Here is a 14,635-nt window from a genome sequence, read left to right on the forward strand (position 1 = left end):
GTGATTTCTGTATGTGTGTGTTTGCAGTAGATGATAGTGGGGCATTACTTCCAACCACAGCTTTGTTTGGTTCCTGGTTCAGTTGTGAACCTTTCTGGAGATGAGATGCTGACTCTCACTGTGGTGCTGACACACTGGTGAATTTTGTTTTAATTCAGAACTACCTGTACAAATGCCCTGTGGTTATTTTTGTTAACGTGTTTTAAAATCAAAATGACTGCTGGTCTTCCCACTCACCCAATGAGATGCTTGGAGCTGGTGTCCTCAGTTCATAGGCAAACAAACAAACAAAAGAAGTAACAAAGCTTTAAATAATTACAAAAGCTTCTTATTCTGCAGAGAAGAGAATATGACTGGCAGGAAATATCAGAAGATGATAAAGCTCAGCTTCTGCTGAATTTACCAGCATATGGATTAGAACAGTAGGATTGATGAGTGTGCCCTGGAGGGACTGATGCACCTTTTGTACATGGACTTTTACATCCTTTTTCAGGCAGAAGTCACCCACCTTCAGGTAAAGGTGACTTTTTTTTTTCTCCCTCTGGCATTTCCTGGCAGTAAAGGTTCCTCATCGTTTCCTGTTTAAAAAAAAAAAGAAAAAGTGAAGTTACTCAACTTCCACATTGATGTCTCATTTGAGTTGAAGCTTACTGGTGCTCTCACAAGCTGGACACAAAGTCTTGTGTTCTTTTCACAAAGGCAGCACGTAGTGCTGTGCAAGCAGTGCCAACACTACTGGAGTTTCCAACAGGCAGCTGTTGCACGGTGTGAGGTAAGGTGAAGCTGTACCTCAACATTGCTTCTGCTATTGCAAATGCAATGGACTTTGAGATCTGACATGGGGATTGGAGCTGGCTGTTGGGGTATGCAGGAGAAAAAGGTGACAGTAACGGTGAGAACAGTTTATTTTGTGTTGTGAGCAATAGCTGGATGTTGTTTGCAGTGTGTAGTTTGAAAACCATATAATGAGAGAGGCCAGGCTGGGAATAGCCCAGTAAAACTGTATTTCCCCATCTTCATGCTTGCACCTCCTGAATTTGAGAATAATGTTTTAATTTGGAACTTCCTGTGAGTGTAACTTGAGAAAAAATTGTTCCTTCAGGTTTTTCCTATCCGTGCTTCTGATACAGAAGTTCAGAAGCTTCTTTCATGAAGTTCACTCTGTTTTAGCTATATGATGCTGGGGATATTTTTTAGTCCAATATGAAATACAGCCCATCATTTCAAGTGGAGACACTGTGCTTAACAAGGGTGCTGGGTGTGTGTGCACTTGGATGCAGGAGTGAGATGTTGAGAAGCCAGGCTCGTGCTCTGTTTATTGCCAGATTTCCTGCTGTGGTTTCATGCGAGTTTGTGTAAGAAGCCCAAAACACTGACACAAGTGAAATCGAGCCTGAGGTGTGAATGAGAACGCTGGGTTTGTGTTGTGTACGTGTGTGTAAATGCAGCTGTCCTCTCATCTTTAGGTTCTCTTGCTGTTCACTGGTGTTTGGAGAGAATGGGAAGTTCCTCCTCAAAATCAAAACCAGGTATTTCATTTGATTATTGCTATTATTTTTTAAGGAGTTCTGTCAGATCCGGTGCTCTCGGCTACAACACTGCTTTCCTGGCTCAGAAAGGGTTGTTGGGGGGCAGCTTTGTGGATAAACGTATTTGGGGAAGTACTGCACAGCTTCCAAGGGCTGCTGGGGAGCAGTGGTGGTGTGGATCACTGCTGTTTTTCTGCCTGGTGTTTCCACTTTCAGCCCTCTGGTACAGAAATGTTATGCTTACAACATTTCTTGCAGTCATTCTTGAATAGGTTCACGCTTCTAGGAGGTGGTTTGCTTGTTACTTGTAATAGTACTTGTAATAGAAATATTAACACATTTAAACTCTTTTTCTAATTATTTTCAGTTGCACCAGTGCCCATTTCCACCACTGTCACAGTACATACCACTGTACAGACCTCTACTGCTGCCTTACCAGACTCAGAAGGCGAATCCTTGTTTGACAAGTAAATGCTACACCTTTATTTCTGAACTTTGAACACCAAGTTCCTTGAAACGACAAGCCCTTTCTATAGGGAAGAAGTTACCCATAATGTCCCATGTTTTTACAAGTTGGCTTAGAATTTCCTAGCCTGTGCTCAAGGTACTCAGTAATTCTTACTGCAGGTATCTTGTAATCTCCTGGGGCTTGGCAATAGGATGTTTGATAACCTTGGTTGAATTTGAAAGCTACTCATTCTTTGATATTTCTGTAAGAATGTGATTCTGACTCTGTTTCCTGTGCATCAACAGCCCTGACATATCCTACTTCGCATTGGCCTTTATCTCTGGCATCCTGTCAACTCTTCTGGTGGTTGCAGTCGTCTGCCTCATCAGGAAAAGTAAGTGGCACAGTCAAGGAAATGCCAGCAGCATGGTTCTTGGGTTTCCAAATTGCTTGGTTTGCAGTGAAGGTTGCAACAGATTTCAGGTCGGATTGCCCAGCTGTCAGCTGAGAGGGAACTGTACAATTGGCTGGTGGAATATCACAGCCAATTCCTCTTTCTGTGGTACAAATGACAAGAAAGCATAACTCAGTGCCTTGCAGTGAAGGGGGAGGGGAGGAATAAATTGTCTTGCATGCAGGGCAGTCTAACCCACTGGGTCCTAATTGCTCCCTAGTTCTGTAATTAAAACATCCTTGTTGTGAGTCTTGACAAAGAGCAGGAGTTGTTCTGTTACCTTTAAACGACCATCAGGGAGAGCAGTGTGGACTAAGAACTTGTTCCAAAGATAACAGCTGCACCACCCGGCTAATCCCACTCTGCTCTCCTCCTTTCTAGGGTATAAGAGATCCCAAGAAAACCTACAAGAACAAATTCCCTCCAAGGCACAACGTGAGGAACCTGCTGAAAACATCCAGGTAAAGGTCAAAACTACAATTCCTGGGGCTGCTCAGTTTCCGTAGCGTTGAGGTCAAAATCGAAGCAGGACATTTGTCCTGAGATGTTACATTTGCACTTTCTCTGATATTTATAACCTCTCATATCCCAGAATGAGGTTTTTTATGCCTCTGTGGTCATCAAGCCCCAACCGAAAGCAGCGCCTGTGTGACAGTGGAATTTGACACATGAACACCTGCACCTTGTGCAAGCTGGATGCCATGGGATTGTTGCATGGAGGACGGTGGTGCTCTGCGGGGTATCCAGTCTGCAGTACATAACATCAGCTGAATTCATAGCTAGGAGGGGAAAACAGCATTTCCAACTCTACAACTCTCGCCAACACTGGGGACAAATTGCTTGCTACACTACCTTCCCTCATCTGGAGCAATCCTGGTGACAGCTTATTGCACAGTTTCCGTGTGGGTTTCCGCTTTTGCTTGGAACTGCTGAGGAGAACTGAAAAACAGAAGTGTTTCTCTGCACCTGTCCACATCTGTGCCCTTATTTCCCTGTTCAGTCACTGGCTGCAGCATTTTTGATAAGAGCACCCAACGCTTTGCTTGAAGCACTGAATTACATCATGATGCACCACTGCGGGGCAGCACCGAGCAGCCGCCGGAAACACCCGAGCAAAGTTTGATCCGCGTTATTCTAAGGTGTAACGTTTTGTGCTTTCTGTTTGTTTGTTTTCGCCTGCTGAAAGCAATCGGTTCCATCTACTGACAGCGGTCACGTCGCCAAGCTGTGATGCACTCGTGCAGTGACTTCCTTTGCCAGCTGCTTTGTGAAGGGTGGGACCGTGTAACGGGGTGGGTTTGGGCAGCAGCAAGGATTACATCAGATGTTGAACTAAGATCTCTGATCTTTGTTAAAGGAGCAGGCACTGTGTTTATGTAGCTTACTGAGCTACAGAACAGAATGATGCACTCCCCTTTGGTTTTTTTTTTTCCTAGACCACTTTTACTGTGCAAAGATGGAGGAAAAAGAGACTTGCTTTTAATTGCCTGTGTTCAGTTTAACTCCCTGAAACTAAGCTGTGCTATAGCATCTACTGCAGTTTTGGAGCTGTAGGGACACCTGCTAAAACAGAGCAGGGAGTTCATGCAGCCCGTTGACTTTGCATAAAATCCACTTAATATTTATTATCTTTAATGGAAGCATGGCAGCACTGAGTGCAGCACAAGCTGACCAGACTTCATCTGATCATCGAAATGGACAGGAGATGATGGGTGTAAGAGGAGGCAGTGAGGACATCCTGCACCGCAAGCATTTATCCTGTTTCTCAGTGCACCCATACAGTCATTATGGGAGGGGGGAAAAAAAAGGACAAAATTAATCTTAACCCTTTTCTGTATTTTGAAACAACATGATACAGACATAAGACATGTATGTAGTGACCCAGGGGGTGGGGACAGGTCCTGGTGAAGTCTTTCATTTGCAGATGGAGGTCTCATGTGATGCTGTGACTGCACTTGTGCTGCTGGAGCGAAACATTGGTGCAGGTGTGGTTGTGTGCAAGTAAAGAGAAAGCAAAATGCTGACCAAAAGACTTGTTGTGCTTGAGTTAAAGCTAGAAACTAGCAAGAACTGTTGCATTATTTCTTACTGCCTGTGGATTGGAGCTGGAAGTAAAAAGTCCATCTTGGTAACTGTGCTTTGGGTCATAGTCTGCCAAGCAACACTCAAGTCAGTAAACATGAACCAGAAGGTGCTCTTAAAGGCAGGTGCTTACCTGAGAAGGTCAGGGCTTGGTACAGCAACAACCAAGCCAGATTTACTGGGTTATAATAATATAAAAGTTTGCAAATTAACTTTGGAGCTTAATGTCATATGGGAATCAGTGTGTGAGGAGCTTGCTCTTATCGCCAGCTTGTGTCAGGCAGCAGATGAACAGGACGTGTTTTTCCCATGAGTTCCTGAAAGCATTTTATCAGTGGTCTGGTGTGTGCTGGTGGGTCAACGTTCATTCTGTGTCTATGACAGCTGCTGTGTTTAATCTGTAAGAGCTGAGTCTGGCTTCGGGCTTTTTTCTGCATAGGATGTAGGTCCTTAAAATTAAAAGGTAAGTGGTTTTGAACTTCTTTATCTTGCAAGCATAGACAATGGGGTTTATGGCAGAATTGGCATGAGACAACAAGATTCCCAAGAAGATCCAAGCCTTAGGAATCTTATATTCAGGGTGAAAGTAGAAAACGCAATTCATGATGCACAGAGGCAACCAGGACACAGCAAACAGGAACAGAACGAGTGCCAGAGATTTGGCTTTCCTGAACTCCTTCCCATAGAAAACTCCCACCCCCCTCCCGTTGGTTGCTCCTTGACTTAGCTTTGTCCTGATGATGTAAAATACTGCCACGTAGAGAGCACACATGGTGCTCAGAGGGATAAGAGTCCACGTGAAGAACGAAAAATACACCATGTAATCCATCCTCATCACAGACATAAATTCACACGTGTGATAGCAGGCGCTTCTTCGTTTGTTCCATCCAAACATTGGGGTTAATCCCACCAGCAGGGACAGAGACCAGCACAGCCCCAGCGCCCACCAAATCCTTCTCTCTGTAGACATTATTTTATATCTGTTGAGGAAGAAAACCGAGGCCACATTGAACAGCAGTGTTTTAAAATACTTATGGATGATTTCAGTAACTCATGTTCAAAAACTCAAGGTTTATTATGATCAACCAGCTTGCTTTTTTTTCTTTCTTTTTTTTGGAAGGAAAACCTTGTTTTGTTATGAGCCATAACTCTTCACTGTAACAGTCATGAAAGACGAACTATGTTTAACTTCCCTTCTTTGTGGCTGGCTGCTGTTTTATTTCTTGTTTCATTAAGATCTCAGTGCTCCTTGACACACTGGCACAGGTTGCCCAAGGAGGCTGTGGATGCCCCATCCCTGCAGGCATTCAAGGCCAGGCTGGATGTGGCTCTGGGCAGCCTGGGCTGCTGGTTGGTGACCTGCACACAGCAGGGGGTTGGAACTGGATGAGCATTGTGCTCCTTTGCAACCCAGGTCATTCTGTGATACTACTTGTATTTCCACTGCTAGTGATCCTATTCTATTTCTCAGCTTCCTTGCATGCACCTTACTCTTTATGTTGGTTCATTCTATTTGTAAGGCCAAAGTGCTTTTCCACTTTTCAACATACAGGTCTTCTCCCCACAAAAACATGTTTCTTTTATGCCTGCAGTTATGCTTTCTGTACGTCTTTCCATTCAAACCTAGAAAAGGAAAGCCTTCATAAACTTCATTATTTTCAGGCGACAGTAAAAGCGAACGTATTTAAAAGATTACCCTCAGAAACCCAAAGAAATCTGTAGTGCATTTGGCATCTGCATAACAACCCATTGAACCATGAGCTCACCTGATGGGCAGCTTCACGCGCAGGTAGCGGTCGATGGCGATGGCCAGCAAGGAAAGGATGGAGGCTTGGGTGAAGACCACCATGAGGCAGCAGAGGAAGAGGCAGAAATGGAACGGGATGCTGACGTGCAGACTGACCAACACGGCCAGCGGGATGACGACCAACCCCACTGCAATGTCAGCCAGCGCCAGGGAGGCGATGAAGTACATGGTGGTGTTGTGGAAGGCTGCGTTCAGCTTCACCGCCCAGACCACCGGGATGTTCCCCAGGGCAGCGAGCAGAGCCACCAGGCACTCAGTGCCAATGTAGATCGCATCCGTGCTGCCCATCACCTGGCTGGTGTTGAGGGTTCCATTGGTGGGGCTGCTGCTGGCTGGGCAGTCGGGTGGGCACATGGGTGCCGGCGGTCTCTGTGGCACCCGCAGTGCTGCTGTGGGTCGTCTCTGTGCTTCCCCGGTGTGTGAATGTCCTCCAGAACTTCACATCCTCAGTGCTCAGCAGTAAATCAGCTGTTGCCCGTCCCAGAGTTCAGGAAACATTCTTCGTTTTGGACACCGCAGCTCACCGCAGCCTTTCCCAAACTCTGTAGCTTTCACGTTCTTTAGAAAGGTGTTTGGAAATGGAAAAAAGAAAAGGAAAAAAAAGGGAAAGCTCTCCTAGGGCTGCTCACCAGCAACCCAAAACCAAATGTGACCAGTAGAAGGAAGCAGATAAGGCAGTTTTAGAAGTGAGAGACCTGTACTCGGAACTGAGTGTGCAATGCTGCCTCTATCAATGTGGGTAATCGCTCTGTGGTCGCTTTAGGAAATGATGCAGCTTATAGGGTGCTTTGCTGCATTCCAGACCTTCCTCGGTCTGGCATTACTATAGTGAGTGATGTTTTCAAGCAGGAGCCCTCAGTTCCAGTAGAAGCCCATGGGACCACCGACCCAACCTTGTTGTTGGCCTGCCCCCATATGGTGAGTGCCAAAAGGCCTCCTTGTACAAGCAAAAGGGACAGCAAGGCCAGGGTTAGGTCATGGAACACAGAACAGACAGCGGGCAGCACAGGGCTGTGTATGTGGAAAGCATAGCCTCCAGCCACAGCAACCTTATCTCTGCCATCTCTGGCATAGCCAAGGAAGTGAAGTTGGCAAGAGGCAGAGTCAGAAATAAAGAAGACTTCTTCAATTCTCTTCTGTGAAATGGGCTGGCTTCCTTGAAACATGTGTAAGCACCCTTTGCTCCCCGAATGGAAGGTGTGTTGTTGCCATTACTGCTGGGGAAAATGCAAAGAGGAACCTCTCTGGAGTGGTCCCAGTCTGCACATGGACTTGGGACTGGTTTTCTAACAGGAGCTGACAGCTGTGGGCACAGCAGATGAATGCTAGCAGTGGCATGTGCTGGGTTTGCAGCCTGAATTGCTTCTCCAATCAGCTGGTGCTGTGCAGCTGTGAGCAGGGGACAAACACATCCTGGTGGTTGGGTATGAGCTGCTGCATCACCTCTGTGGCTGACCTCCTCCTCATGTCTCCTGCTGCCCAGGCTGTCGGGGCCTTAGCGGGGCCACCCTCCTCTGGTGTTGGCTGCAAACAGACAAAAAAACACTCAGTGCTGCATGGGACTGAAGCAAAAGGTTTGTTTTAAGCCATCCATTCTGCCTCGTGGCTGTGAAAAATGATCCTCACCTCACATGGGTACCCAGGGCACGCTGCACAGGAGGCTCCTTTCGGATGCTGTGGAGAAAGAGCGAGGCTTTGTGCTTTCTAAAGGCACACCATAGCACATCACCTTTCAGTGATGGTGCTGCATAACACCGTTTGGGGTTTTCCATCCCTAATGGCAGCCCAGGGCAGCGCTGTCAAACCCATCTGAACTGCACCTGCCCCAGCTGGGGCCAAACCAGGCCGCTTCCACCCCCACACATCCCTGTTTCTGTAGGGAAGGTGAAGGGCGCGTTCATTTCCAGATGCTTCCTGCAGCAGCAGCATCTGTTTCCTGCCCAGAGCTCTACACCCTGCCAGGGAGACGAGTGGTGCTCCTGCCCAGGGCCAGGCTGTATGGGGGCACACAGTGTGTATGTACTGCTATGGCACATCATCCTTCTGCTAGTTGATGCGGTTGGAGTGTTTGGACCCCTATGCTCCCAAATATGGTGTATTGTGTTTCATAAAAGTAGCTGGGATCTGAAGCAGCCTTCCTGCACTGATGGAACTGGCAGCAGGAGGAGCTCTGTGCAAGAAACATTGGGGTCGGCTACACAGGATCCCCTTCTTGTTCCCCCCCCACCCTGCAGCCCCATGCAGGATAAGCTCACGCTGAGCCCTGCAGAAACTCAGCCCTGGCTTTGCTGCTGCACAGAAAGCAGCTGGAGTAGGTTTGTGAGCCAGCAATCTAAGGCTTTGTTTGAGATTAGGATTCAGACGTGTATTTTTAGATCCTGCTATTTAGCTGGAGCCTGCAGAGCTCTGAGCATTGCCCAGGGCCCACGCTGGGTGCTGGGACGGCTCTGGTGCAGCAGAGCTCAGGGATGTTGCAGTGCGATGGGGTTAAACTGCACCTCGGAGCCCGGTCCCAGAACTGAATGGATTTGCCATTTAAAGGCTGCAGTCAGAGCTTGTTTCTTGGATGGCTCCGGCGAAAGGCTTCCAGCTATTCCCCGAGGACCCTCCTACATCCTGGTGAGATAAGGATCAGGAAGGGAATGGTCTAACTGCAATCTCAGCAGCGGCTCTGAGCACAGATTTGCTTTTCACATTGGGGGTGGAGGAGGGAAGAGACTTTACAGAAAAACAAGTATTTCTAAGTGACAATCACATCCAGAAAACAACAACAACAAAACAAGACAACCAACGACAATGATCTTAGCATGTGACAACAATACCAACAGCCTCTTTGTCCTGGCAGGGCAGTGCAACGCTGCAGGGCAGCCAGCAGCACTGCCCAAGCTGGGCTGGGCTGGGCTGGGCTCTGTCCTGCTGTGCCCCTGAGCCCCTTGTGCTGCTCATGGTTCTCTTTCCCTTCTTCTTGTCTGCTTTCCCTTTTCATTAAATGCCACGTTAAACTGCCCGCCCTGTTTCTTCCTGTCTCTTTCCAATGTCCCGTTCGAAGCATGGAGCCAATTAAGATGGAGCCCTGCAGTGGGTCTGGTGGTTGGAACCAGGATTGCGTGCCACGGGGAGCATGGCTGTGACACAACCTTGCCCGTGTCCCCTGCTTGCAGCTGTCCTCTGCTGGGGATGTGGAGAACCCAAGGACTGCTGTCCCTCCTGGTTTCCCTGCCCTTAGAAAAAGGGAAGGCAAAGCAGCGAGAGGATGTGAATGTGAAGCAGGGTCACATCTGGCTTAACAGAGAGCGATTGTGGTCTGGAGAATAACGAGCAGAATGAGATTCTGGCATTGAGAACAAATCACATCACTGCTCCGTGCTTCAGCATCCCTGCCCTTCAGAAGAGGATGGAGATTTGACTTTCCTGGGCTCTCTGGGAGCTGGGCAGGGCTGGGCACCTTGCTCCCTGGGCACAGCTGGAACATCCCAGCCAGGAGCGTGCAGTTCCACCTGTGCCCTTGGAGGCAGATGCAGTTACAAATACTGTCAGTATTTCTCACTTATGGGAAAACCTGAAGGAAATGCTAAGCTGACCCTGCCTGCAATGTGCAGCCCAACCTCAGTAACAAACTGTGCTGAAGACTGAGTCCCTGAATGCTTCTTAGTTTTGACTGCAGCTCCATCTGCAGCTGTCCTGGGTGAGCATGGATCTAATCAAGGTGCACATCAATGCTGCAGGCACACTGTAGGAGGCCCTCCAGCAATGCAGTGTAAGCATGGATCAGACAGGCATTGCTCACTGTTGAACAGTACAAGCTGCCTTCCTGCTCCCCGAGCGAAATCCTGAAATTCAGACAAATGACTGAAGGCAGAGCTTCTTCAATCCAACGTGAAGCTCAGGGCAGGGCCATTTGCTATCATTTTAAACTCTATTATCACTCTCTGAGCAGCTGTCCTTGCTCCATCACTGTGGCTGCAGTTCAGTTGCTCTCTGCTCTTCCAGCTCCCCGTGATTGACCAAATTTCATCCTCCTCTCCAGCCCCACCTGACAGGTTTGGGCCTCACTGTTTTACAGCACGGTTTGTGCCCCTCTGTGCAGGTGAGTGCTCTGCAATGGGGAATGCCTCTGTGCAAATTATTTATAAAACGTGACTCAGCTCTGAGTGCCACTCACAGGTCAGTGCAGCAGTGGCATAACTACGTAAGTTATTAAGGGGGGAGGTTACATTTCCCTTGCATGGTTTCTAAGTGCTGTTTTCCTGCCTTTAGCTCTCTAATCAAAGCAAGGCGTTATTTATAGCACGGCCACTTCTTTCTGGGTAAGCCCAGAGTGGCCCTGATGGCTTAAAGGGATTGACTTGAGACTGACGTGGGTGCAGCAAACAGCAGGGTTGGGTCCTGCAGTCGCAGTGCTGCACAGGTGGAGTTCAGAACCCATGCTGTGATGGGGCAAGGTTTGCCCCACGCTGTGGCACAGCTGCAGGGCTGCAGGCGGAGCCGTGCCCTGCAGGAAGGAAGCACTGCTTGCACCTCGTTATTTTTAATTCGCTTCTGTTTGGACCCAGCCCTTTCCATGATGCGTGGCAGGAATCGAGGCCTCCTTTGTTTTTGTGATTAACTCAGGAAAAAAAAAATGGGTTTCATTTTTCTTTACTGCCTATTTGCAGCGGAACACGCAAGCGGATCTCTTGATGGAGTGGAAAGCTCAGCTGTCCCCTTCCCACCCATTGCCACCACTACAGCCCTGATCTGTAGGTGCATCATTCTTCAGCACTGCCCTCAGTGCTCAGCATCTGAGTCCCATAACCATACATCAGGATTTGCCCATGAATTAGGCTGGCGCCAGAGGAATGGCGATGCACTCATTCTCCAGCAGAAGGGAATATAAACTGAGCAGCACTCAACGTGCTGCTGGCTGGATAACAGCAGAACATTTGTTACTGGAGAATGAGATGTAGGGCCCATCTGGTGCAGCTGTGCAGCACCTCGGTGAGGCATGGAGCTGCAGTGTGCTGGGATGGTGCTTTCAGCAGGCACCCATGGCACAGCCGCTGTGTTTTGTGCTGAAGCAGATGGGGGACAGTGAGATGCAGCCATGGTGCTCCCATCCCCTCGGCTCCTCGCTGCTTCTGCTGTGCTCTGTGGGTGTGGGGTGGGTGGGATGGAGGTGCTGAGCTCAGCTCTGTTCGCTCTGTAGGCAGGAAACGAGCTCAAGCCATGCTCACAGAGCTCCATGTGCTCGCTGCAGCCCAGCCAATGCTTGGTGTCCTCATCCCCTGCGAGTTTCATTTGTGGAGGAAATCCTGTGCCAGGGCAGCCAGAGGCCACCAAATGTGTAGACAGCACATGTGAGGGCAAACCACAGTGGTGCAGGCTTCTTGGTTAACCGAGGCAAAGATTTTAATAGGTTCTCAGAATAGGGAGGCCTCTCTGACACATGGCCCACCTCAGTGGTGGGCGCAGGGGGCTGCAGGAGCCTCCCAGTGCTGCTGGTGACCCTGCGCCTACCGGCACCTGCAGCATCTTGGAGCCTGAATCTGCAGCACCCTGCAGCCAGCATCTGTGCTGCTGGGCGTGGAGGGTTCACTCCAATTTGGTGCTTTGCAGTGTGCGCAGCTGCAGCTGTCATCAGTGAGCACCTCAAGCTCCCCCTCCCTGCTGCGCCTCGATCCTGGCCCTCAAGCTGCCGGCTCTGCTCTCCGCCTTCACACTCAATGCAAGGTGTGGACCAGGGCTGCTATGACTAGGGCTGAGCTTGAGAGGCCCTTACAGAGAGAGGAGATCCCAGAGCAGCTGCTACCCGTGGGATCTGGATGAGGTGAGCCCAAGGAGCGGCAATGCCTTGCTGCAGAGCCACACAGATCGCTGCTGGCACTGCTCGCCTGTGCACACTCCAAGGAAACATCCCTGCAGCCCTCCTGGCACCGCACAGCCCTGCTGCTGCTTGTCCCCGCATGAAGCCGTGGCCTCCAGACCTCCTGCTGCCACCAGCACTGCAACACTGATATTGTGCAGGTGCCAGCAGCAGGAGGCTGGTGCTGCGTTGACACACGGGGTCACAGTGCAGGTCACCATGCGTGGAGCAGTTATGGTGACACCTGAAGAACCGCACGGAGGACATTTCTGAGCAATGAGAGGAGCGATATTAGTCACTCTCTTTCTGAATCAAGCCTCAGTGGAAGAAACCAGTAGGCAAGCCAGGTCATCTGCTTGTGATGAGGCCTCCTGGTAGAGCAGCACGACGTGACCAAGTGCCAGCACAACAACATCCCCATGCTGCTCTGTATGACTGGGTCCCAGGGGCTGTATTGTGTGCTGGGAGACCCCCGCTGGAGTGGCAGCAGGACACGTCCCTGCTTCCATGGCACAGAGCCCTGCCTGAACCCCACAGCGCCCGCAGAAGCAGCACTGCCTGCAGCTGTCAGCAAGAACCGGCCCGCCTGGTGTGCAGCACTGCACCACAAACACAGGCGACAGCTGATGGAACAGGCTGATATCTCTGTGGTTTCTGTAACTCTAGCAGTGCAGGTGAAGTTTTCTGATATTATGGGAGCTCCAAGAATTGGCCCCAGTTACCCCACAGGATTGGCAAGTGTTCTGGCATCACTGAGTGCACAAGCCCCAATGCATGTCCTGCTCTGCTCGGGTCACTGCTGAGTGCTGTGCCTGTTAATGCTGAGCAGAGAAGAGCCCTGCAGCCCCACCAGCATTTCCCAGCAGCACGGCCACAGTTTGCAGCAGCACAGAGCAGCACCATCCATGAGCACTGACACAGCACAGGCTGCCTGCAGCTCCGTGCCGCCCATCTGCTGAGCTTCCCGCATCGTCTGCAACTGTTTTATTGCTGCTCCTCTCTATTACCAAACACTGGATGGGAGATGGGCTATTTTAAAAAGCATCTGCTGTTATTTATGCAAACACTTTTCCTTCCAAAGGCCGAGCAGAGGAAAGTGCTGAAAGCCAAAACCCCCCCAGATGTTTCTAGGATGCAGCTAGGCTGCTCTTCAGCTGACATGTGGGTGTGAGTGCCGCTTGCCACCAACAGACACAGCAGATGAACTTTTGACGTTTGCCACTCTCTGCGCTCCTTGGCCGTGGTACAGCTGTTGCCAGAGGTGAGGTGTGAGCGTCCCATCACGCCCAGCACCCTCACCTGCCATACAGAAGGGCAAAGCCCCAGCACAGAACCTCACAGAACACCCAGCCCTGCTCGGGCAGTTTTCAGCCCTGGGTCAATACAGAAATCTGGTGAGGTGACAACAGCTGATGTTGTCATGGATCCCTTTTTGCTGCCAGTTTGGTGGTGGCTGTGATGTGCTGCTCCTCTCACAGTGCTCTTTATTTTGGGGTGCAACATGTTTTTTCTCAGCCTGGGCTGTGAGTGGGCACAGCTGCTCTGTGCTCCCTCTCGCTCAGCGTTTCCTTTACCATTAATGCAAAGCGATGGCCTTTCTGGAGGAAAAATACCTCCTCTTTAAGAAGAAGCATAAAGCTGCCACTGAGCCTGTGCCCAGGAAACAAGCAGGATATGGAGAGAACAGGCAAGGGGAGCTCTGCTACCCCACGTGGGCTCCGGGCAGCGAGGATCCTGCAGCCCTGCTCAGCTCCCTCTGAGCTGTGTGGGATACATGAGGCAATGCTGTGATTCTATCAGCCAGGAATCCAGGCTCGTTACGTGATTGCAAATTGTTTCTGGATTTCATTAAATCAGCAAACGGGCATTAGTTGGATATTTACATCAGCTCAACTTGCGATAATTCACCCAATTGGACAATTGTAGGTTTATTTTATTTTACTTTTTTTGGGGGGGGGAGGGGAATTAAAAAAAATCCTGAGGGATTATGATTCATTTCCATGGGCCTGGATGGGCTCAGAGCAGCCGTGTGGTCACATCCTCCACAGGTGCTGGTTGTCACCTTTCCTTCTACTGATGCCATTGAGAGCAGGGGGGGATTCTGTTGCTATGGGATGCTGGCGCCCAGGGAAGGGGATGCCTTCCCACTGACTGCAGCAAGGTATGGAAAAAGAGGAATTGTTGTGAGCTGGAAATGTTCTGAGGGAGAAATAAGCTGTGTAGGTGCAGACATGAGATGCAGTGAAGTGTACTGACAGCTTGGATCTGCTGACACCATAGGAGATAAGGCACAGCAGCACGGGGTGAAGCCGCTCTGCCCCACGAAGGGCCTGGGGGTTGTGGGGAGCAGCAGGTGAGTGCAGCCCCTGCTGGAGATGTACAGTTCCTTCTGACTGCAGCTGAGCTGCGAACGCTCTTTCCTTCTCCTGTTCTAATCCTCATAACCAGGTCTGCATTCAACCAAACTTTCATT

At 49.7% G+C, this 14,635-nt stretch overlaps 2 protein-coding genes across 3 annotated transcripts; one reads left to right on the forward strand and one right to left on the reverse strand.

Moving 5' to 3' along the window:
* Nucleotides 1-94: 94 nt before the first annotated feature.
* LOC125684069 (adenosine receptor A3-like) lies at nt 95-7,027 on the reverse strand. 2 transcript variants are annotated; one of them, XM_048925766.1, is made up of 2 exons: nt 6,280-7,027; nt 95-578 (listed from the first exon to the last, which is right to left on the reverse strand). In XM_048925766.1, exons 1-2 carry the CDS (start codon nt 6,672-6,674, stop codon nt 569-571), a joined length of 405 nt encoding a protein of 134 aa, XP_048781723.1. In that variant the 5' UTR covers nt 6,675-7,027; the 3' UTR covers nt 95-568. The 2 variants fall into 2 exon arrangements, with proteins under 2 accessions (XP_048781723.1, XP_048781722.1); XM_048925765.1 differs by lacking the exon at nt 95-578 and adding an exon at nt 4,878-5,493 and having other exon boundaries at nt 6,280-7,020.
* LOC125684076 (transmembrane protein C1orf162 homolog) lies at nt 561-4,864 on the forward strand. The gene is made up of 6 exons (XM_048925784.1): nt 561-772; nt 1,467-1,529; nt 1,897-1,996; nt 2,283-2,371; nt 2,813-2,892; nt 3,024-4,864. Exons 2-6 carry the CDS (start codon nt 1,499-1,501, stop codon nt 3,081-3,083), a joined length of 360 nt encoding a protein of 119 aa, XP_048781741.1. The 5' UTR covers nt 561-772; nt 1,467-1,498; the 3' UTR covers nt 3,084-4,864.
* Nucleotides 7,028-14,635: the final 7,608 nt, after the last annotated feature.

The sequence above is a fragment of the Lagopus muta genome, chromosome 24 (genome assembly GCF_023343835.1).
Source record: "Lagopus muta isolate bLagMut1 chromosome 24, bLagMut1 primary, whole genome shotgun sequence".
In the NCBI taxonomy this organism is placed as follows: domain Eukaryota; kingdom Metazoa; phylum Chordata; class Aves; order Galliformes; family Phasianidae; genus Lagopus; species Lagopus muta.

Coding starts and splice junctions, on each gene's coding strand:
- LOC125684076 (XM_048925784.1), top strand. CDS start 1,499: ATGGGAAGTTCCTCCTCAAAATCAAAACCAG. Junction 2,372..2,812: donor CGTCTGCCTCATCAGGAAAA/GTAAGTGGCACA, acceptor CCTCCTTTCTAG/GGTATAAGAGATCCCAAGAA. Junction 2,893..3,023: donor AACCTGCTGAAAACATCCAG/GTAAAGGTCAAA, acceptor CTCATATCCCAG/AATGAGGTTTTTTATGCCTC.
- LOC125684069 (XM_048925765.1), bottom strand. CDS start 6,674: ATGTGCCCACCCGACTGCCCAGCCAGCAGCAGCCCCACCAATGGAACC. Junction 5,494..6,279: donor CGCGTGAAGCTGCCCATCAG/GTGAGCTCATGG, acceptor CTTCCTCAACAG/ATATAAAATAATGTCTACAG.